The sequence below is a fragment of the Oncorhynchus masou genome, chromosome 33 (assembly GCF_036934945.1).
Source record: "Oncorhynchus masou masou isolate Uvic2021 chromosome 33, UVic_Omas_1.1, whole genome shotgun sequence".
In the NCBI taxonomy this organism is placed as follows: domain Eukaryota; kingdom Metazoa; phylum Chordata; class Actinopteri; order Salmoniformes; family Salmonidae; genus Oncorhynchus; species Oncorhynchus masou.
Window position 1 is genome coordinate 13,745,020 of NC_088244.1, and position 23,286 is coordinate 13,768,305.

Consider the following 23,286-nt stretch of genomic DNA (forward strand, 5'->3'; position numbering starts at 1 on the left):
AAAGTATTAACTTAAGGGGGCTGAATAATTTTGCACGCCCAATTGTTCAGTTTTTGATTTGTTAAAAAAGTTCAAAATATCCAATAAATGTCGTTCCACTTCATGATTGTGTCCCACTTGTTGTTGATTCTTCACAAAAAAATAGTTTTATATCTTTATGTTTGAAGCCTGAAATGTGGCAAAAGGTCGCAAAGTTCAAGGGGGCCGAATACTTTCGCAAGGCACTGTATTTGAGATTCTTCAAAATAGCCACCTTTTGCCTTGATGACAGCTTTGCACACTCTTGGCATTCTCTCAACCAGCTTCACCTGGAATGCTTTTCCAACAGTCTTGAAGGAGTTCCCACATATGCTGAGAACTTGTTGGCTGCTTTTCCTTCACTCTGCGTTCCGACTCATCCCAAACCATCTCAATTTGGTTGAGGTCGGGGGATTGTGGACACCAGGTCATCTGATGCAGCACTCCATCACTCTCCTTCTGGTCAAATAGCCCTTACACAGCCTGGAGGTGTGTTGGGTCATTGTCCTGTTGAAAAACAAATGATAGTCCCACTAAGCCCAAACCAGATTGGATGGCGATTTGCTGCAGAATCCTGTGGTAGCCATGCTGGTTAAGTGTACCTTGAATTCTAAATAAATCACAGACAGTGTCACCAGCAAAGCACCATCACACATCCTCCTCCATACTTTACGGTGGGAACCACACATGCAGAGTCATCCGTTCACCCACACCGCGTCTCACAAAGACACAGGATTGGAACCAAAAATCTCCAATTTGGACACCAGACCAAAGGACAGATTTGCACCAGTCTAATGTCCATTGCTTGTGTTTCTTGGCCCAAGCAAGTCTCTTATTATTATTTGTGTCCTTTAGTAGTTTCTTTGCAGCAATTTGACCATGAAGTCCTGATTCACACAGTCTCCTCTGAACAGTTGATGTTGAGATGTGTCTGTTTCTTGAACTCTGTGAAGCATTTATTTGGGCTGCAAGTTCTGAAGCTGGTAACTCTAATAAACGTATCCTCTGCAGCAGAGGTAACTCTGGGTCTTCCATTCCTGTGGCAGTCCTCATGAGAGCCAGTTTCATCATTGCGCTTGATGGTTTTTGCGACTGCGCTTGAAGAAACAAAGTTCTTGACATTTTCCGGATTGACTGACCTTCGTGTCTTAAAGTAATAATGGACTGTTGTTTCTCTTTGCTTATTTGAGCTGTTCTTGCCATTTCATAAACTTGGTCTTCTACCAAATAGGGCTATCTTCTGTATACCACTACTACCTTGTCACAACTCAACTGATTGGCTCAAATGCATTAAGAAGGAAAGAAATTCCACAAATGTACTTTTAACAAGGCACACCTGTTAATTGAAATGCATTCCAGGTGACTAACTCATGAAACTGGTTGAGAGAATGCCAAGATTGTGCAAGGCTGTCATCAAGGCAAATGGTGGCTACTTTGAAGAATCTCAGATAGAAAATATATTTTGATTTGTTTAACACTTTTTTGTGTTACTACATGATTCCATGTGTTACTTCATAGTTTTGATGTCTTCACTATTATTCTACAATGTAGAAAATAGTAAAAATAAAGAAAAACCCTGGAATGATTAGGTGTGTCCAAACCTTTGACTGGTACTCTACATGTATGGAGAAATTACAAGGAAGTGACTGGTAGCAGGATTAATAATGATAATAATAAACAGTTTGGCAGCAACATAAGTGGTGGGTGATTATGTAAGTGTGTGGGTCTTATAGTGTGAGTGTGCAAGTGTCAGTGTAGGTGCAAGTGTCAGTGTAGGCGTGATAGATGGATATACATGTCAACATGGCTTAAAAGTTACTGGTAGCAGGAATATATAAATACTTATGGTAATGTACTAATGGTAATATGTACATATAAACAGGAGTAATAGTGACCAGTTACAGGATAAATACTGTAGATGTATACTAATTGTAATGGCAATCAGTCAATGAACACTAGCGTAGTGGTAGTAATAAATCTAGCTAATCAATAATAATTTTAGCAGCAGTGTAGGTGTGAGGGGGAGCTGTTAGCCATTTAACAGTCTTATGGCAAGGGGATAGAAGCTGTTTATGACTGCTGGTGTAAGAGGACCATGATAGGTCCTCAGTGATATGGACACCGAGGAACTAGAAGCTCATGGCCCTCTTCACTGCCTGCTGCTCCGTCGATGTAAACACTCGCTTACATCTACTGTATTTGTTGCTTGACAAGTTTATTAGTGTGTAAGCAAAATAAGGCCAAGTAGTGTCCTTATAATAAATCCATAATAAATAGTAAAATCACAGAGTACTTAAATTGTCTTTGGTAAAAGTTTCTCCTCCATCGACCACAGCCTAGCATTTCACTTATTGGTTGTGATTTTTACTTATTTAAACCCCTTTCAGCCAGTCAAGTTCACTGTCATTAGAATAAATTGTACTGAAGATTATCTATTATATTGACAAGAAAGTCAAGTGACCGCATGGAAATGCATGTCCTCAATAATGTGCATCTGCATCTACATCTGCATTGCTTGTTGTTTGGGGTTTTAGGCTGGGTTTCTGTATAGCACTTTGTGACATCGGCTGATGTAAAAAGGGCTTTATAAATACATTTGATTGATTGATGGAAGGCAAGCGGGAGGAGGCAAGATAAGGTGGGACCATTCTAGCCAATGAGAGAGCATGAACTACTAGGACAACTCCAACAACATTTTTTCAAAGTTGCTGAAATGTACTTATGTCATTGCGTTGGTAAGAACCTAACCATTATGGAACTTGTATTTGATCAAATAAGCTTTACTCATAAAAATATGAATTAGAATACTAGAATAGACATGAACCTTCTTATGATGGGATAAAGGTCATCCATTTTGGTCAGGGAGTCGGTCAACCTTGGTTTGCAGTGCTGTGATAAGATAGGGTAAAATATAGAATTTGAAGAATGTATCTGCACTGTATTAGCTAGCTAGCCAGACAGTTTTAGAGGACTTATTCCATATAGTTTTTCTAATTAACTGGCAACATTCAAATATACCAACATTCATTCAAACATTGTAGTCAATCCACAGCCATACACTGGCTGAAATCTGTTGATGATTGGATTTAGACAAGTTGTAAGTGCAGCAAGTACTAATATTGTGTCATATATAATAGAACTCACAGCTTTCCAAGAAAACAACCATTTTGAAATGTATTGTCTGTTTACATATAGAGTAATAAGGGATATGTGTACATACAGTTGGTATAAGCCCCATATAAACTGTATTTATAATTATATGACATATTTTCGGTTGACAAAAATTCTGATACACAATTTCTGTAATATCACATGCCTTACTTTTATTTTCCTGCAGAATTAAAGTCAGGATTATGCCTCTACTGCCATTAACTACAATTAGACTGATTTGGATTTCTCCCTGACCAATATTGCTGCCATTTTAAATCCATGCTGAACTTTGAGGGGTTTATCCTATTAAATTACTAGAGGGGCTTATTATTTATGACCTCATGTATGAAATAAAAAAAAAACATTTTTTTTTGTTCGACACTGATTGACCTCCATACAAAAATATCTCACTTTGTGGTTATTATTTTCATGGACAGATTTTGGGTGGAGTAAAATCTCGAGTTTCGCCTTTTCCTCTCTTGATGGTACCAACTCCAGCTACGCAAACACCACCGCAAATAGCGTATTTTAGTAAGATAATGGTCCAATCAAAAAACAGCATCGACAGTCCGTGGGTCGTACGCTACGTTTTAAACGAATAATATATTCACAAAGAATTACGACGTAAATATGCGAGTATCTCTTTTTGAGAATACAGAGAAAACCGAAAGAAAAAATCTCGTCGGATTCGGATTGGAAAGCCTCTCCTGTTTCGGTGTTGGTTACCACTGTTCCCCGGTTCATGTTTTGTTAGCTATCAGATATTACATCATTGGACTTTCTCCCTAATGGATTTATCTAGTAAGTATTGCATTGTTATATTTCATGTTAACATTTGGCTAGCAGTTGTAACTAGCTAGATAGCAGTAACCGGGACGAATATGATGAAATAACTTAATACGCATGATCAAGCTAGCCATCTAACCGTTGCATAGTAGACGTGTAGCTAGCTAATGCTACACGCTAACTACTGGATCTTGCTAGCCAGAGCTAGCTGTTAAGGCCTTCATTGTTTTTTTTTGCTCAGCTGTGTGTCGTGGTGTAAACTTTGTAATCAATTGGCTTTTCGGTGATCTCTAACGTTCATTTTCGACAACTACAAGTTTTTTTTGCTTGCTAGCGCGGCACTATGCAGGCTTGTCAAGCCAGGTCTTCTTCGTCAATGACCTGCTAGCGAAGGCCTTTGCAATCAATCGTTCTGATTACCGCCTTAGCCAATCGAGGAAATTATTTAATCGCTTTTGGCGGATAGTGCTGTGGCTTTACATATTTTGTAGTAGGGGTCTTCTTATTAGTTATTGCTAAAACATGGCTTGTTGTTTTGAATTATGTCGCTAGATAGTTATTATTGGTGTTATACTTTAGCCATTGCATTTGTGTTCGTTAACTCAAGTTAGGTAGGATAGCTTAAAGCTAACGCTACCTGTCATGTTAATGATTGTGATAAACATCTTTTGTAACTAGCTAATTATAACCAAAAAGACTGTTTAATATACAGTAAATGAACAACTCCGGAAACTTTTAACAACATCGGCAGCTATCTTAGCTACATTGAACAACAATGTTACCAGGGGTATTATCATGGGTACTACTAGCCCTTGTTCATGACTCTCAGTTTCTTTACATTAAGGGAAAGGGGGATACCTTGTCAGTTGTCCAACTGAACGTTTTCAACTGAAATGTGTCTTCCGCATTTAACCCAACCCATCTGAATCAGAGAGGTGCAGGGGGCTGCCTTAATCGACATCCAGAGTCCCTACGCTTGGATTGACATTACCACGCATCGCTTGCAGTATGTTTTTGGAAGCACAATAATCTTATCTTTCATATCAGCGAGATGGGGAAAAAAATAAACTTAAATTGATACACAATTTTATAGGGCTATTAGTGTTTCCAGACGGTCATATCTCCATGTTGCAGCCTGTGTTTACTCTGCTCATCAAACTCGTTGTGGGGGATTGTTCGCGAACTGCTATTTAGCATGATCCAAACACCTGTGTGTAACTGAAGAAGGCATCGAGAAACGTGTGGTCATAGAAAAATACTGTCGGCTGCAACTGTGATAAATCTGTTGAAAACTGTGTACACACAACACAGGAGGTTGGTAGCGCCTTGATTGGGGAGGATGGGCTCATGATAATGGCTGGAACAGAATTGGTGGAATGGTATCAAATACATCAAATACATGGTTTCCATGTTGCCATTCCATTTACTCTGTTCCAGCCATTATTATGATCTGTCCTCCCCTCAGCAGCCTCCACTGAATACAGTAACTGTATACTTTACATTTGTGAAATTATTTTGATGTGATATGAAGTAAAGGGCTTTATGTTTCTTGAACAATATTGCAATGTGAGAATCGATTCACGTTTAGGTGGAGTTTGGACCTTGGACCTTTTTTAAGGAGTAACGGTATGCTCCTTAAGACTACATCTTGGGTTAGGGTACGATGTAGTCACAACCCAGCAACATAGGTAACTTGTTTAGGATTTATATATAGTTCCAACTATACTATACTGTACATATATTTGTTGCCTTCATAGCAAATAGAATCAAGGTCAGTAATTTGTTATCCATAATTGTGGTCAAGAAATATCTTGACACTTCCTTGCTTGTGTTTGCAAGGTCATGCTGTTTAAATGTATGGGTTAGGCCACTTGTTGTTTAGTTTTAGTGAGCCTATCTCTGTCCTTGCTCTCATCAGATCTGTAACAAGTCAAGACTTTATCTTTAATCTACAGTACCAGTCAAAAGTTTAGACACCTACTTATTCAAAGTTATTTACTTTTGCAATTTTTTTACATTGTAGAATAATAGTGAAGACATCAAAACTATGAAATAACACATGGACTCATGTAGTAACCAAAAAAGTGTTAAACAAATCAAAAGATATTTGAGATTCTTCAAAGTAGCCATCATTTGCCTTAATGACAGCTTTGCACACTCTTGGCATTCTCTCAACCAGCTTCATGAGAGAGTCACATGGAATGCATTTCAATTAACAGGTGTGCCTTGTTAAAAGTACATTTGTGGAATTTCTTTCCTCCTTAATGCATTTGAGCCAATTGGTTGTGTTGTGACATGGTAGGGGTGGTATACAGAAGATAGACCAAGTTCATATTATGGCAAGAACAGCTCAAATAAGCAAAGAGAAACGACAGTCCATCATTACTTTAAAACATGAAGGTCAGTCAATCTGGAAAATGTCAAGAACTTCAATTGAAATTCATTAGAGTTACTAGCCTCAGAAATTGCAGCCCAAAAAATTGCTTCACAGAGCAACTGTTCTGAGGAGACTGCTTGAACCAGGCCTTCATGGTAATATTGCTCTAAAGAAACCACTACCAAAGGATACCAATAAGAAGAAGAGACTTGCTTGGGCCTAGAAACACGAGCAATGGGCATTAGATCAGTGGAAATCTGTCCTTTGGTTTGATCAGTCCAAATTGGAGATTTTTGGTCCCAACTGCTGTCTTTGTGAGACTGAGTAAGTGAACAGATGATCTACGCATGTGCGGTTCCCGCCGTGAAGCATGGAGGAAGTGTGATGGTGTGGGGGTGCTTTGCTGGTGACACTGTCAGTGATTTTTATTTCGAATTCAAGGCAGATTTAGCCAGCATGGCTACCACAGGATTCTGCTACGATACACAATCTCATCGGGTTTGGGCTTAGTCCCACTATCATTTATTTTTCAACAGGACAATGACCTAACACACCTCCAGGCTGTGTAAGGGCTATTTTACCAAGGAGATGATTGATGGAGTGCTACATCAGATGACTTGGCCTCCACAATCCCCCAACCTCAACCCAATTGAGATGTTTTGGGATGAGTCTCAGCATATGTGGGAACTCCTTCAATACTGTTTGAAAAACATTCCAGGTGAAGCTGGTTGAGAGAATTCCAAGCGTGTGCAAAGCTGTCAAGGCAAAGGGTGGCTATTTTGAAAAATCTCAAATATATTTAGATTTGTTTAACACTTTTTTTTTATTTTATTGGTTCACACATGATCCCATATGTATTATTACATAGTATTGATGTCTTCACTATTACTCTACAAATTAGAAAAAATAATGAGAAACCCTTGAATGAGTAGATGTGTCCATATTTGACTGGAACTGTTCATTGACACTTTCTTATGGCCTTTCTATTGAAAGTAGATTTAATTACATGGCATACATTTTCATATTACTTACAATATTTGTCTCAATTGGGTATATCATGGAAGATAAAGTCCTCGTTTGGTTCCATAGCATAAACGATTCCAGTCTTCCCCACGCCAGTCCTACTGAGAGGGGAAGATGGCACATCAACATCTCCCATTGGAGCTTCCCCAGTGGACAACAGTCCCAGATGGGGACACTGAATCAGATTCTGACCGGGACTCAGGAGTCGGAGAAGATGCCGGCAGTCACCGTGGCAATGACATCTCGCACCGGCAGGATGGAGTTGGAGAGCGAGGCGGAGAGGGGGATTTCACAATCTTTGTTGCCTTTCGAGGAAATATGGATGACGAAGACTTACAAGAGAAACTTGACAACATCCTTAACGGGATGCCTAGTATGCTTGAACTAGGTTAGTAATGGGTGGTGACGTGGTGCACCTTTCTAAATGGGTAAACAGTTTCCTACTTTGTCAAACTACTTTCAGGATACATTCAATGTTTGAAAGCCATCATTTCAGACCTCTGTATTATTTCTAAGCTGAAAATGAACTGTGATCGTGTACCTCTCATCCTCGGTCTTATCCCTCACCAGATTCTGATAGACTCCAGCCCCAGCATGTGGAGCCATGGAACAGTGTGCGCGTCACCTTTAACATTCCCCGGGAAGCAGCGGAGCGCCTCAGGCTGCTGGCCCAGAACAACCAGCAGCAGCTCCGAGACCTGGGCATCCTCTCTGTACAGATAGAAGGTATGTACAGTACGCAGATAGTCATTGCTGCTGCTATGATCAGGCCCAAAAGTGATTGCTTATTTTATAATAAGCATCCAGAAAAGTACTTAGACCCTGGTTGTTGTTAATGTTTGTTTTTGTTTCGTCCAGGTGAAGGAGCCATCAATGTGGCCATGGGGCAGAACAGAGGTCAGGAGGTCAGGGTGAACGGACCAATCGGCGCCCCCGGACAGCTAAGGATGGATGTGGGATTCCCAGGACAACCAGGCCCAGGTACCTAACACTCATATTATGTCATACTGGCCCAGGATGGGGACGTAACAAGTTGAACTATATGCATTCATTGTTTATCTTTTAGTTGTTAAAATATAAACAAACCTCCATACCAATCCAGGGCTTGACATTAACTATTGTCCTCTTGTCCAGGACAAGTAAGACAAATAGTCAGACAAGAAGAATATAGATTTGTTGTCCGAATAGTAAAAAAAAAATATCACTCACAAATCACAATATCTAACTTTTACCCTGTAGGCCAACATTGGAATAATATTTAAATAAATGTTTCATGTACATAAATAAAAAGGCCAACGGGTCAAATTGTAGGTGACGTGCATATCTGCTACAGCCTCATGTCCAAACCCATGCTGACATGATGGAGGTGCCAGAAAATGTAGCCAAACATTAATGATACTTTTAATTACTTAAATATAAGCTAAACACCAGTTATGTTTGACAAATATATATGTTTTATTGTCACATACAGTACACCGGGTCAGCTATAGTAGTATGAATGAACTGTGCCTCAAGTATGTCGAGAGAATCAAGGCTTCAGCCTTGAGCGTGACTGTCACAAGACTGGAGAGTCAAGGACAGTGCCTGTTGCACACTGCACATCACCCACCTTAAATCTGAGCGGAGGCGGTCATCATGTTGAAACTATTTAACCATGAACTTAATTGTTTAAAACCTGGATGTTTTGTCATTTCATAAAAAGCATGTCTTACCTTGTTTCAAAGTATCTTTGGCTAAAATATGACCACAGAAATGTTGGGATTATTTTATAAACACTTATGACATTGAAACCAGCATGTTCTATTGGTTTTCAAGTCAGTGTTATTTTATTGTCCAGCAGCCAAAGACATAATCCTAGTCATATTAGTAAACCATGCTAGTTGATGATAATCCTAGTCATATTAGTAAACCATACTAGTTGATGATAATCCTAGTCATATCAGTAAACCATGCTAGTTGATGATAATCCTAGTCATATTAGTAAACCATGCTAGTTGATGATAGTCCTAGTCATATCAGTAAACCATGCTAGTTGATGATAATCCTAGTCATATTAGTAAACCATGCTAGTTGATGATAATCCTAGTCATATTAGTAAACCATGCTAGTTGATGATAATCCTAGTCATATCAGTAAACCATGCTAGTTGATGATAATCCTAGTCATATTAGTAAACCATGCTAGTTGATGATAATCCTAGTCATATTAGTAAACCATGCTAGTTGATGATAGTCCTAGTCATATCAGTAAACCATGCTAGTTGATGATAATCCTAGTCATATTAGTAAACCATGCTAGTTGATGATAATCCTAGTCATATTAGTAAACCATGCTAGTTGATGATAATCCTAGTCATATTAGTAAACCATGCTAGTTGATGATAGTCCTAGTCATATCAGTAAACCATGCTAGTTGATGATAGTCCTAGTCATATTAGTAAACCATGCTAGTTGATGATAATCCTAGTCATATTAGTAAACCATGCTAGTTGATGATAGTCCTAGTCATATTAGTAAACCATGCTAGTTGATGATAGTCCTAGTCATATCAGTAAACCATGCTAGTTGATGATAATCCTAGTCATATTAGTAAACCATGCTAGTCGATGATAGTCCTAGTCATATTAGTAAACCATGCTAGTTGATGATAGTCCTAGTCATATTAGTAAACCATGCTAGTTGATGATAATCCTAGTCATATTAGTAAACCATGCTAGTTTATGATAATCCTAGTCATATTAGTAAACCATGCTAGTTGATGATAATCCTAGTCATATTAGTAAACCATGCTAGTTGATGATAATCCTAGTCATATTAGTAAACCATGCTAGTTGATGATAATCCTAGTCATATTAGTAAACCATGCTAGTTGATGATAATCCTAGTCATATTAGTAAACCATGCTAGTTGATGATAATCCTAGTCATATTAGTAAACCATGCTAGTTGATGATAATCCTAGTCATATTAGTAAACCATGCTAGTTGATGATAATCCTAGTCATATTAGTAAACCATGCTAGTTGATGATAATCCTAGTCATATTAGTAAACCATGCTAGTTGATGATAGTCCTAGTCATATTAGTAAACCATGCTAGTTGATGATAATCCTAGTCATATTAGTAAACCTTGCTAGTTGATGATAATCCTAGTCATATTAGTAAACCTTGCTAGTTGATGATAATCCTAGTCATATTAGTAAACCTTGCTAGTTGATGATAATCCTAGTCATATTAGTAAACCTTGCTAGTTGATGATAATCCTAGTCATATTAGTAAACCATGCTAGTTGATGATAATCCTAGTCATATTAGTAAACCATGCTAGTTGATGATAATCCTAGTCATATTAGTAAACCATGCTAGTTGATGATAATCCTAGTCATATTAGTAAACCATGCTAGTTGATGATAATCCTAGTCATATTAGTAAACCATGCTAGTTGATGATAATCCTAGTCATATTAATAAACCATGCTAGTTGATGATAGTCCTAGTCATATTAGTAAACCATGCTAGTTGATGATAGTCCTAGTCATATTAGTAAACCATGCTAGTTGATGATAGTCCTAGTCATATTAGTAAACCATGCTAGTTGATGATAATCCTAGTCATATTAGTAAACCATGCTAGTTGATGATAGTCCTAGTCATATTAGTAAACCATGCTAGTTGATGATAGTCCTAGTCATATTAGTAAACCATGCTAGTTGATGATAGTCCTAGTCATATTAGTAAACCATGCTAGTTGATGATAGTCCTAGTCATATTAGTAAACCATGCTAGTTGATGATAATCCTAGTCATATTAGTAAACCATGCTAGTTGATGATAATCCTAGTCATATTAGTAAACCATGCTAGTTGATGATGGTCCTAGTCATATTAGTAAACCATGCTAGTTGATGATAGTCCTAGTCATATTAGTAAACCATGCTAGTTGATGATAATCCTAGTCATATTAGTAAACCATGCTAGTTGATGATAATCCTAGTCATATTAGTAAACCATGCTAGTTGATGATAATCCTAAAAGGCTGAGCTGTTGCCGTACCAGGCAGTGATGCATCCAGGATGCTCTTGATGGTGCAGCTGTAGCACTTTTGAGGATCTGAGGACCCATGCCAAATCTTTTCAGTCTCGAGGGGGAGTAGATTTTATCATGCCCTCTTAATGACTGTCTTGGTGTGCTTGAACCATGTTAGTTTGTTGGTGATGTGGACACCAAGGAACTTGAAGCTCTCAACCTGTTCCACTACAGCCCCGTCGATGAGAATGGGGGTGTGCTCGGTCCTCCTTTTCCTGTAGTCCACAATCCTCTCCTTTGTCGTGATCACATTGAGGGAGAGATTGTTGTCCTTGCGCCACACTGCCAGGTCTCTGACCACCTCCCAATAGGCTGTCTCATCGTTGTCGGTGATCAGGCCTACCACTGTCGTGTCGTCTGCAAACTTAATGGTGGTGTTGGAGTTGTGCTTGGCCATGTAGTCATGGGTGAACAGGAAGTACATGAGGGGACTAAGCACGCACCCCTGTGTGGCCCCTGTGTTGAGGATCAGCGTGGCAGATGTGTTGTTATCTACCTTTACCACCTGGGGGCGGCCCATCAGGAAGTCCAGGATCCAGTTGCAGAGGGAGATGTTTAGTCCCAGGGTCCTTAGCTTAGTGATGAGCTTTGAGGGGACTGTGGTATTGAACTCTGAGCTGTAGTCCATGAACAGCATTCTCACATAGGTGTTCCTTTTGTCCAAGTTGGAAAGGGCAGTGTGGAGTGCAATATAGATTGCATCTGGATCTGTTGGGGCGGTATGCAAATTGGAGTGGGTCTAGGGTTTCTGGGATAAGGGTGTTGATGTGAGCCAAGTGACATGAGCTTTTGGATAACAAAAAAAAGAGGTCCTTCAGACGAGTAGGACAGGTGGCTAAAAAAAGTTCATGTCAAGCCTTATAATCTCTCGTAGGAGGCATGAGAATGAGCAACCCGTCGATGGTCCCCTCTGGCCCCGGTATGTCTGGCCAGGCCATGGTCCCCAGCAGCAGTGGACAGATGCACCCCAGACCCCCTTCGCAGACTGGTGAGGACATACTTGCTTAATAACCAACCAGTTAACTCATTCACGCATCCAGAATATATGCAACTTGTTCAGAGGTAGTGAACATGTATATGTTTTTCCTCTCCTTCAGATGCAATGGACCCCATGATGTCCTTACAACAGCAGCAGCTTCAGCATCCCCAGGCTGGCCCCCACAACCAAGGCCCCATGCCCCCCCAGGCTGGCCCCCACAGCCAAGGCCCCATGCCCCCCCAGGCTGCTCACCACATTCAGGTATATAATCACTAATGGAGCTCAACAATAACCATGTGTTTATAATCACTATCAATACTACCAAGTAATGAAAGGATCAACGGTATCAGGAGTTGATTGCATTTATAAAGGCTGTATTTTGACCACAGGTCATGCAGGCAGGGCGGCAGCTCAACCCAGCCGCCCTCCAGCAGCTGCAGCAGGCTCAGCAACAGGCTCAGCAACAGGCTCAGCAACAGGCCCAGCTCTCCCAGCTTGGTGGCCCCCGTCCCCCTTTCAATCCCTCTGGCCAGATGCCCGTACCCTCCGGCTGGAACCAGCTCCCCTCAGGGGTCCTCCAGCCTCCTCCAGCCCAGGGAGGACCCATGGGCCCAGCAGCCTGGAGGAAGGCGCCTCCCCAAGTCCAGATGGGCCAACGTCCCCCTTCCCTGGCTACGGTGCAGACCCCCAGCCACCCTCCACCCCCGTACCCGTTTGGTAGCCAGCAGGCTGGCCAGGTGTTTAATGCTATGGGGCAGCTACAGCAACAGCAGCAGTCAGGGGCTGGTCAATTTGCAGCGCCCCAACATAAAGGTCCCCAAGGTGTGCTTGGAGGGGTGGCAGGACTCCCTAGACCTCATCTGCCTCCATCAGCAGGGCCTCAGGGTAACCTCACAGCCAAGTCCCCTGGGTCTTCATCTTCCCCCTTCCAGCAGGGTTCTCCAGGGACTCCTCCCATGATGGGTCAGGCCCAGCTAGGCCCGCGCTCTATGACCCCACAGGGTTTCCCTCAAGGGGTGGGCTCACCGGGCAGGGTGGTGATGGGACAGCAGGGTAACATGCAGCAAGGGTTCATAGGAATGCCCCAACATGGGCAACCTGGACCTCAGGTTCATCAAGGAGGAATGGGAGGTAAGAAGCTAAAACATTGTGGATGACTACAAATGATTCATTCACTTTCATAGAGTATGTATGTTTCATGGCCACAGAAGAGCTCCTGTGTTATTACCTTTGTAGTTAGAATTGCTGTTAACTAGGAATGTGACTGTATTTCAATATTTCTTTCCATGGCAAAAATGAAAACATGAAACAGATAACACTTTGGTCCTTTTAAAAACCTGCTGTATGTAAAATGGTGTGTGCTATAGTGTGAAAAATACATTAGTGATTCTGGATGACAAAGTTTGTTTCCAACATTGGGGATGTTTTCCTCAAGAAATGATATCTGATTCGTGTTTTCTTTCCTTGCCACATACTAGCGTGTATCATGATACTGGTATCGTCCTGGCCCTACTGGTATCACAATTCACTCTTAACTCAAAATAGTACTCAGACAGTTAGTGTAATACAGACTCACTATAATGACCGTGTTAGCTGGGCTGATGAAGTTCCCCATGGTGGGGTTTGATCACAGGCATGCCCAAACGTCTGCCCATGGGGTTCCCTAGCGTCTCAGGGAACCAGAACTTTGCCCAGGGTCAGGTGACTAGTGCCCCAGGAACCCCAGGGGGAGGAGCCAATCCCCAGCCCCAGAGCAGCCAGACTATGGCCCACACAGGTACAAGACCAAGAATAGATCAGCACATACCTTTCAGATATACTGTATACCATTAGAAAAAATGCTTAAGAGCAGATAACACAGTGATATGATTTAGACTGCATTCGTCAGTGTCATTCTTCTATCACAATCTGATTTCAGGAGCCCAGTCGTCAGCCTCCACCCCCAACACCATGCAGGGTCCATCCCACTCCCAGCCCAACGTCATGGGTCTCCACAGTGGCATGGCTGGCCAGCCCCAAGGCACAAACTCTGGGCCCAGTATGAGCCAGCCCCAGCCAGGCCTCCAGTCCCAGATGATGGACCTCCAGGGCCAGCCCGTGTCCTCGTCCCCCAGCCAGATGGTCCAAGGTGGGGGTCAGGGGCAGACAGTCCTCTCCAGACCCCTCAACCCAGGGCAGAGAGGAGGCATGACCCCACCCAAACAGCTGATGCCACAGCAGGGCCAGAGCCAGATGCTTGGAGGGCCGGGGCACCAGGCGATGCTCCTACAACAACAACAGCAAAACTCCATGATGGAACAGATGCAACAAATGCAAGGAAACAAGCAGGCGTTTGGGTTGAAAGGTCAAGCCGGGGTCATGCCAGGTCAGATGATGCGGGGTCCATCTCCTAACGTGCCCGGTAACATGGCTCAGTTCCAGCAGCCTCAGGTGGGCCAACAGCAGCAACAAATGACTCCACAGCAGCAGCATCAACAGCAGCAGCAAATGGCTCAGCTCCAACAGTTACAACAACTGCAGCTACAACAGCTACAACAACAGCAGCAGCAGCAACAACAACAGATGACCCAGCAGCCCCAACAGGTATTTCATTACTTTTTTTCCTTTTTTATTTGCACGGTGGAAAACCATCCACAAATTTTACTTCTGGGTAGCATTAAAGAGTATTATTTCACTCGCTCATTCCTTAATTTGTTCAGGTCCCCATTGGAGGCAACCCCAACCAGGCCATGGGTATGCAGGGTCAACAGATGAGACTCCCCAGTGGTCATCCTCTGGTCCAACAGCAGCTACAGCAGCAGCAGCTCCAACAAAAACAAGCCATGCTGCAACAGCAGCAGCAACAGGCGGCGCAGCAACACCCACACGCTCTCGGGGACCCCAGCGGTGCTACAGGCGACATGGGCGGTGTCCAACAGATGCTCCCAGACATGCAGGTTCAGCAACAAGGCATGATGGGAATTGGAGTCCCTCAGCACATGCAGGTGGGCAATGGCCACTTCCCTGGTCATGGGATGAACTTCAACCCCCAGTTTGGGGGTCAGATGCCCATGGGAGGGCCGTGTGCTCAGGCAGGGGGGTTTCCAGTGAACAAGGATGTGACGCTAACCAGTCCTCTCCTGGTCAACCTGCTTCAGAGTGACATCTCTGCCAGTCAATTTGGGCCTGGGGGGAAGCAGGCGGCTGGAGGACCTGGCCAGGCCAAACCCAAGAAGAAGAAACCCCCACGCAAGAAGAAGCCCAAAGTAGGGGAGGGACAGCAGCCGGTCGAGGGGCTAGGGTAAGCAGCTGGATTTAATTGAAATTAAAAACTATACTGAACAAAAATATAAACGCAACATATAAAGTGTTGGTCTCATGTTTCATAAGCTGAAATAAAAGTTCTCAGAAATGTTCCATACGCACAAAAAGCTTATTTCTCTCAAATTTTGTGTACAAATTTGTTTACATACATGTTAGTGAGCATTTCTCCTTTACCAAGATAATCCATCCACCTGACAGGTGTGGCATATCAAGAAGCTGATTAAACAGCATGATCATTACACAGGTACAACCTTTTGCTGGGGACAATATAAGGCAATTCTAAAATGTGCAGTTTTGCCACACAACACAATGCCATAGTTGTCTCAAGTTTTGAGGAAGCGTGCAATTGGCATGCCTACTGCAAGAATGTCCACTAGAGCTGTAGCCAGAGAATTTAATGTACATTTCTCTACCATAAGCCACCACCACTGTGGTTTTAGATTTATTTTTCTTTGTAATAAATCCCTTTTGTGGGGAAAAACTCTTGTTTGCAGGGCCTTGCTCCCCAGTGGGTGTGCATGGCTCTCAGTGGGTGGGCATATGTGAAATCCATAGATTAGGGCCTATTTCCTTATATGAATTGTAATTCACAAAAATCTTTGAAATTGTTGCGTTGTATATATTTGCACAAGGTATTTGTTATTGGACATGGTTTGTCATTGAGGTATTCTTCTCTCCTCAGGGGCCTGGATGTGGGGGCTGGCCTGGAGGACCCAGAGCTGCCAGGGCTGAGTGGGGAACAGGGAGTGGGCATGGACCCTTCCGGACCCAAACTCTCAGACTTCACCAACAGGCCTGCAGGTATGCAATTTGGATGCTTCTTGGTTTGCTTACTCCCACTGTTCTATATAGTTGATTGGCTTTCGATCACTCCTTTTCTCTCATGTCAGGTTTCCCAGGTCAGCCTGGAGACCAGAGAGTCCTACAGCAGGTGCCCATGCAGTTCATGCAGCAGCAGCAGCAACAGCAGCAACAGCAACAACAACAGCAGCAGCAACAACAACAACAGCAGCAGCAGCAACAACAACAACAGCAACAACAGCAGCAGCAGCAGCAGCAACAACAACAACAGCAACAGCATCAAATGCAGCATATGCAACAACAGCAAATGCAACAGCTGCAACAACAGCAAATGCAACAACTACAACAGCAGCAGATGCAGGGACTGCAGGCTCCTCCTGGACAGCAGCAGGGGGTGGCTGGAGCTCAGGGTCCGACTCAAGTCCAGCCACAGATGCACCCTCATCAGCTACAACAGCAGCAGCAACAACAACAGGTATAATCTACTGCCAATGTGTACTTGTTGCTTTCAGCCTTGCATTTGTGTATATGGTGAAAAGACACATTTTCCACATTTGGACTATGGATCATCTAGATAACTGGTTTCTTGTGTTAAAGCAGCAGATGCTGATGATCATGAAGATGCAGCAGGAGCAGGCTAAGAGCCGGATGCCCCTCCCTCCAGGCGGGCAGCACCCCCCCAGGGGCATGTTGAATCCCGGGGAGGCCCAGAGAACACCCGGTTCCCAACAGGGCAACATGCCTGTCATGATCAACCTCCAGGGGCATGGAGGAGTGCCTCCCTCTCCAGACAAACCCAGAGGGATGCCCCTCATGGTCAATCCACAGGTTGGACACACTATCTGGATGTTTGACATTTATATATATCATATTTATTGTTGTTGTCTTGTGAATGTTCTATGCTTTTTGAATTTGTCTGTGTAGGATAATGAATTCCTCTGTGTGTATAAATAAAGTATTCTCTTGCTCTACCTATGTAGATGGCTGGGGCAGCCAGAAGGATGTCTCACCCCGAGGCAGGGCAGGGTACTGGGGCTGATGAGGCCCCTGGAGCGGCCAACTCCCTGCAAGACAGACCCGGGGGCCAGGAGATGGGGATGCCGCCTGGTAACGGGGCCCAACAGATGGTGGTGAACCAGGGCCCCAATGCCCACATGATGAAGCAAGGCCCAGGCCCCTCGTCCCAGCACCCTGGAGCCAGCCCCCAGCAGCAGATGCCCCCTCAGCCCCAGCAGGGTGGCCCCATGCCAGGCCTCCACTTCCCTAATGTCCCCACAACTTCCCAGAGCTCCAGGCCCAAAACACCCAACCGAGCCAGTCCCAGGCCCTACCACCATCCTCTCACCCCAACCAATCGTCCTCCCAGCACTGAGCCCTCTGAGATCAACCTCTCCCCTGAGAGGCTGAATGCCTCCATCGCAGGCCTGTTCCCACCCAAGATCAACATCCCTCTGCCCCCCAGGCAGCCCAACCTTAGCCGGGGCTTTGACCAGCAGGGTGGGCTCAACCCCACCACTCTCAAAGCCATAGGGCAGGCCCCTCCCAGCCTAACTATGCCCAGCAACAACGGAGGTGGTGTAGGTAACTCTAACAACGGTCAGCAGTCTTTCCCTACAGGCAGTGGAACTGCCAACTCGGGCCAGGGCAAACCGGACAAGCAGCCTGGTGGAGGTCAGTCTAAAAGGACCAATCCCAGTAACGGCCGCAGATCCAGCCCTGCCTCCAGCCGCAAAGTCACTAACCCCAGCTCAGGGAGGCAGAAGTGGACCAAAATCACCCTTGCATCCCCTTCTCACCAGCAACAGATGGTCAACCCCCAGGCAGGGCATACCATGATGCTGAGCCCCACCCCAGTGCCTCCGAGCCCAGTCACTCTCCCACCAGTGGCGGGGGTGGGCCTAGAGCCCCAGCAGATCCAGACCCCCTTCCAGGTGATGCAGGGTAACCCAGCTGAGATGCCCAGGGAAGGGCAGGGAATGGCAGGTGTAGAGCACCGGCAGATGCCCCAGCCTCTGAGGGAGCTCTCCGCCCCACGGATGGCTAGCCCCCGTGTAGCCACTCCTCAGGAGGCTAAAGCTGGGCTGGAGCAGACAGTGGTGATAGTGGAGCGGCAGCCTGTACAGAGCACTCCTCAGCAGGTGTCTGGATCTGAGGCCTCTCCTTCTCTCAGGGATGCGCCTTCCTCCCTCAACCAGCTGCTGGATAACGCAGCCACCCCCAGCGTGCCTCCCAGGCCCACTCTGAGTGCTCCAACTGGGGATGCTGCGTGCAAGGAGAGCTCTAAAGCCTCCACAGTTTCAGAGAACCCATCCAGTGTTTTTCAGAGCTCGAATGTGGGGGCTACCACTGTTGCTACTACTGCTGCTGTGAACGAGCCAGAAGCGAAACCCAAGCCTCGCTCAACCCCCAGCCCAAAACTCCCAAATCCAGTCGGTAGTCCTAACCTGCAGCGCAATGCAAATACCAATCTGAATGCTAATCCCGGCCCTAGCCCCAATCTTAACCCAACTGACAGCCCCAACCTAAACTCTAACTCTAGCCCCAGCGTCAAGTCTAGCACCCCCAGCCCTAACTTAAACCCTACCATTACCCACGGCCCTACTCTAAACCCTACTCCTAGTCTTAGTGTCAGTGTGGGCGCCAGCGTCAGTCACAGTAGTCCCATCCCCAGCATCACCTCCAGCCCCAAACTTAACCCAAACCCTGCCGTTGGCCCCAAACCAACCCCCAGCCCTAAACCATCGACCAATGTCCCCACTGTCCTGCAGATCCCTGCATCATCCGCCACCATCTCCCCCAACCAGATCAGTTACACCCCTGCTCCCACCCCCCAGGCCTCCCCAGCCATCATCTCAGCTATGGTGGCAATGCCCAAAAAGAACATCAGACCCCAGCAGTCCAGCCAGCAGACCCGAGGTCCCCACACCCAGTTTATCACCACTCCTGTGTTTAACACCGGTACCCCCATCTTCCAGGTCCCTACAGTGTCTGTGGCCCCCAACGCCACGGTAGTGTCCCAGCCAGTCACCATGGTAAAGCCCATACAGGTGTCCACCACTAACATCCAGCTCACTGCTGCTCCAACCCAGGCCCAAGCCCCGGCCTCGACTCAGGCTGCTGTGGTCAGTGTGGCTAGCTACCAGCCTGCCCGAACGCTAGTTGGGCAGGTCCAGATGGCCACTAGACGTGCTTCCCCTGTCCCTGTTAGTACTCTGCCTCGTCCTCCGCAGCAAAGCCCTGGCACTCCCAAGTCAGAAACCCCGGGTGAGGCGCCCTCTGGCCAGAAATTGAGCCCACCTGTTGGGCAGCCATCCCCCCATCCCAGCCTCTCTCCCACAGCCTTGGCGTTTGCCTCGTCTTCCGTCCAACAGCCCCTTGCGTCCCCTCCTCCATGCTCCAGTCCTGGTGCCCCAGCCAGCACCCGGAAGAGCCCTATGTCCCCCCCCTTGCCTGCCCAGGGAAAGCCTACCCAGACTCCTGGCTCTGCGCCACCAGTGGGTAATCGACCAGACTACCAGCAGGTTGCTGAAGCACGGGCTGCCCAACCTTTAGAGGTGACTTCCCAGCCCCAGAGGGGGCCGAACTGGGCTGTGCCCCCTCACGCCTTCCCTCCACCCCCTGCATCTGTCATCCAGACTCGGACCACAGTGTCTGGAGCACAGACCAGGACCACAGTGTCTGGAGCACAGACCAGGACCACAGTGTCTGGAGCACAGACCAGGACCACAGTGTCTGGAGCACAGACCAGGACCACAGTGTCTGGAGCACAGACCAGGACCACAGTGTCTGGAGCACAGACCAGGACCACAGTGTCTGGAGCACAGACCAGGACCACAGCTGCTGCTGTTCCTCTGAAAGTTACCACTCCTCCTCCAGTATCAGCGCCAACTCCTGTCCTTGCGCAACCTACTGCACCAGCCCAGTCCTGTCTTCCTGCCTCTACTACTACCACCCCTCCCCCAGTGTCAGTCCCTGTCCCCACCCGAACCCCTACTACTGCCCCTGTTCCTACCCCTGCTACGTCTCTCCCTGCTCCTTCTTCAGCCTCAGTCCCAAGTCCATCCCCATCCACCTCTCCTGTTGCTGGTGTCCCTGGACCCTCCAACCCCCCCGGTGACTCCCCAGCCATATCCTCCCTAGTGGCCCCTACCCCTACTGGGGCTCAGCCTGCCCCCATAGCCATGGAGCCTCCCAGCCAGCCAGCCCCACTAGAGCCCCCAGCACCTGCAGGCAACACCCCAGGTACATATTGATCGATAAATCAATCAATGATTGAGTGACTTATCCCCCACATGTCAAACTTTGACTGATAATAATCATCTCCACCATGTCCTTTCTCCCAGTGTCAGTCCAACCTGAACCTCTACAGCAAGAGGAGCCTGCTGCTCCGGAGAAGACGGGTAAGTACTGTCACACTAACTTATCTGTAACAAAATGGTTCATGCTCCGGCCATGGTAATGATATGGCATATTGTTAAGAGGACGGATGGGAACATCCATAACGTAAGCTAAGATTGTGATATATTATGAGGGAACCATAAAATGTAAATGTAATAGAGCAAGTTATTCATGCAGGCTGTGCTGATCTAGGATCTGTTTTACCTTTAATATCATAATGAATAAGGTTATTTGGACAGATTCTAGAGCAGTGTTAGCCTGGTTGCCAATCTGTTTAGCTAACATTCCACTCCCTGAACTATGTCATGTGCCATATGTTTGGGCGTTGCCAATGGTGCGGTTTTTATAGGCCTTTCTCTTGGCCGCAGAGACATTTCACTGTTTTTAAAGCTAATTTCCTACAATTATACACATTTTACCATGGCTGAGGCCTTGTTCTTATGTTATCTGAGTGACTCGAGCATTATAACAAAGTCAATGCCATGACATTTTGGGAATTTAAGCTTCTCCCTGACTCAATGTTTTTTTGGGGGGGGGGGGGGTGATTATTAGTTCTCAAAGATGATCTTGTTTAAAAATATTGCACCATTATATTTTCTGCATACCCCCCTATAAAACATTAGTACCTTTTTTTGGGGGGGCTGCCACGATTTGACAGCGTTGGTGCCCCACTGCTAAATGCACATAAGGGAAACACTGCTTTATATGACACCCTGTATGCTGTGAACATGATATGCCCTTTGTTGTAATATTTAGTAACCTTTTTTGTTTGTTTTGTTTTTCCCTCTACAGCAGAAGTTGCCACAGTAACTGAGCAAGGGTGAGGTTGTCAAAACAGATTTCAAATGAACAAAATGAAACCCTGTTCTTTTTAATAAACAAATACTTTTCATGCCAGGGGTGATTGGGATATTCCATTGCCTTTAAGGTTATCAGTATTTACTACTTGGCCTAGTCTGCTGTAAGTGCCATGTTTGTAAACAGAAATGCTTAGACATTTGTAACTCTACTGAAACTCAGGGAGTTTATTTGGTTGGCCAGGGCAGGGGGGGTACATGGCGAAACCCAATGAGCCACGTGGCCTCAGCACTTGGTATGTATGCTTAGCATGCAAACTATATCCAAACTTAATGCATGTCAAAAGACAACTCAAGCTCTACCACTCCATAAGATCTTGTCTACAATATGAATATGGCCATATCTGATTTATATTTTCTGGCGATATTTATAATCATTAAGCGTATTTTGGCGGACTAAAACCATGTTTGTTCAGCATCGTCACAGTTTTAGTTTACCTCTGTTTTTTCACTTCTATCACAGATGGGCAAAGAAAAGAAAGAATCCTGTCAACTTAGTCCCAAGGTATGTAAATGTGAATGTATGTATTTACATGCGTGAGTACTGTCAGGATACACGCAGCAGCCCTGTCGCGTGCACCATTTTGTTATCTATCGGATACTGTTTGGGGTGAAGACAGACGACCGTATCTGTGGTCGACGAGGAATAACAACCCATTCCCCAAGCGGTTTTCCCAACTGAACTTTCACTGAGTAGCTACTGTAGAGCTACTATTTTTATTATTATCTCTGTAAATGACCTCCTGCTTTTCTCTTTCTCCCCTGTTCTGTTTTCTGTTGGGAATCTATCAGGGCTGCCGTGGAGAAGCCGAAAGGTCCCAGCAGACGGAGCTCGCGGGCTGAAAAGGAGGTGGAGGAGGAAACGGTGGCAGACAGCGCGCAGAGGAAGAGACCAGCCAGGCCTGGAGCCAGCACTGTGGTTGCTGCTAAAGGTACACACAGCCACATGTATACAGTACACACACTTCCCACTGAGGGCACACACTCTCTCACACAACTTACTCTTGCATAGCTTAAATTGTTATTTTAAAGTTCTTTGTCTCATCAAACTTGTCCCCCTTTCTTTCCTGTGGCCTTTCAGAAACCGGTGCCAGTCCTACCCAGGCTAAGAGAAGGAAGTCTAAGTGACCACAGTAGTGAAACCCTGTGAACTGTAAATGTGTTTTTCTGTCAATCATTCAATGACTTTATTTTCTCCCAGATTATGAATTCACAATGGAGAAAATAACCATGTACAGATAATTGTTTTTAAAATAATTATGTTGATGTTTTGTCCCAGCTATCATGTGAGGTTGTAGCTAGTGTGTGTTTGTGCGTGCGTGAATGTGTTTTGTTTTTAAACAATTATGCTGGATTAATCATGTGAAGACTGATAATTGAAGGTGTCTCAATTGTATAATTATGTTGTGAAACTTAATAAAATGTTCTGCTACTTAATTGTCCTGTTTTAATGTGTTGAACTGACGTTCTGTGAAAGAAGTTCACACATAAGTGGCTGACATGGCTGCATGAATTG

General features: G+C 45.0%; 1 protein-coding gene across 5 annotated transcripts; it reads left to right on the forward strand.

Moving 5' to 3' along the window:
* Nucleotides 1-3,742: 3,742 nt before the first annotated feature.
* Nucleotides 3,743-23,207, forward strand: LOC135527870 (nuclear receptor coactivator 6-like). 5 transcript variants are annotated; one of them, XM_064956495.1, is made up of 19 exons: nt 3,743-3,969; nt 7,421-7,742; nt 7,925-8,080; nt 8,213-8,335; nt 12,307-12,420; nt 12,530-12,672; nt 12,801-13,542; nt 14,045-14,188; nt 14,330-14,994; nt 15,111-15,691; nt 16,397-16,515; nt 16,605-16,990; nt 17,113-17,343; nt 17,496-20,757; nt 20,859-20,915; nt 21,709-21,733; nt 22,234-22,275; nt 22,563-22,702; nt 22,852-23,207. In XM_064956495.1, the coding sequence occupies exons 2-19, from the start codon at nt 7,469-7,471 to the stop codon at nt 22,896-22,898; spliced, it is 7,251 nt and encodes a 2,416-aa protein (XP_064812567.1). In that variant the 5' UTR covers nt 3,743-3,969; nt 7,421-7,468; the 3' UTR covers nt 22,899-23,207. The 5 variants fall into 5 exon arrangements, with proteins under 5 accessions (XP_064812567.1, XP_064812564.1, XP_064812568.1 ...); XM_064956492.1 differs by having other exon boundaries at nt 3,744-3,969; nt 21,706-21,733; XM_064956494.1 differs by having other exon boundaries at nt 3,745-3,969; nt 17,116-17,343; nt 21,706-21,733.
* Nucleotides 23,208-23,286: the final 79 nt, after the last annotated feature.

Excerpts from the sequence above, each read along its gene's own strand:
- LOC135527870 (XM_064956492.1), top strand. The coding sequence starts at position 7,469 with ATGGCACATCAACATCTCCCATTGGAGCTTCCCCAGTGGACAACAGTC. Across the intron at positions 12,673-12,800 it reads AGGCTGCTCACCACATTCAG|GTCATGCAGGCAGGGCGGCA; the intron begins GTATATAATCAC and ends TTTTGACCACAG. Across the intron at positions 14,995-15,110 it reads TGACCCAGCAGCCCCAACAG|GTCCCCATTGGAGGCAACCC; the intron begins GTATTTCATTAC and ends TAATTTGTTCAG.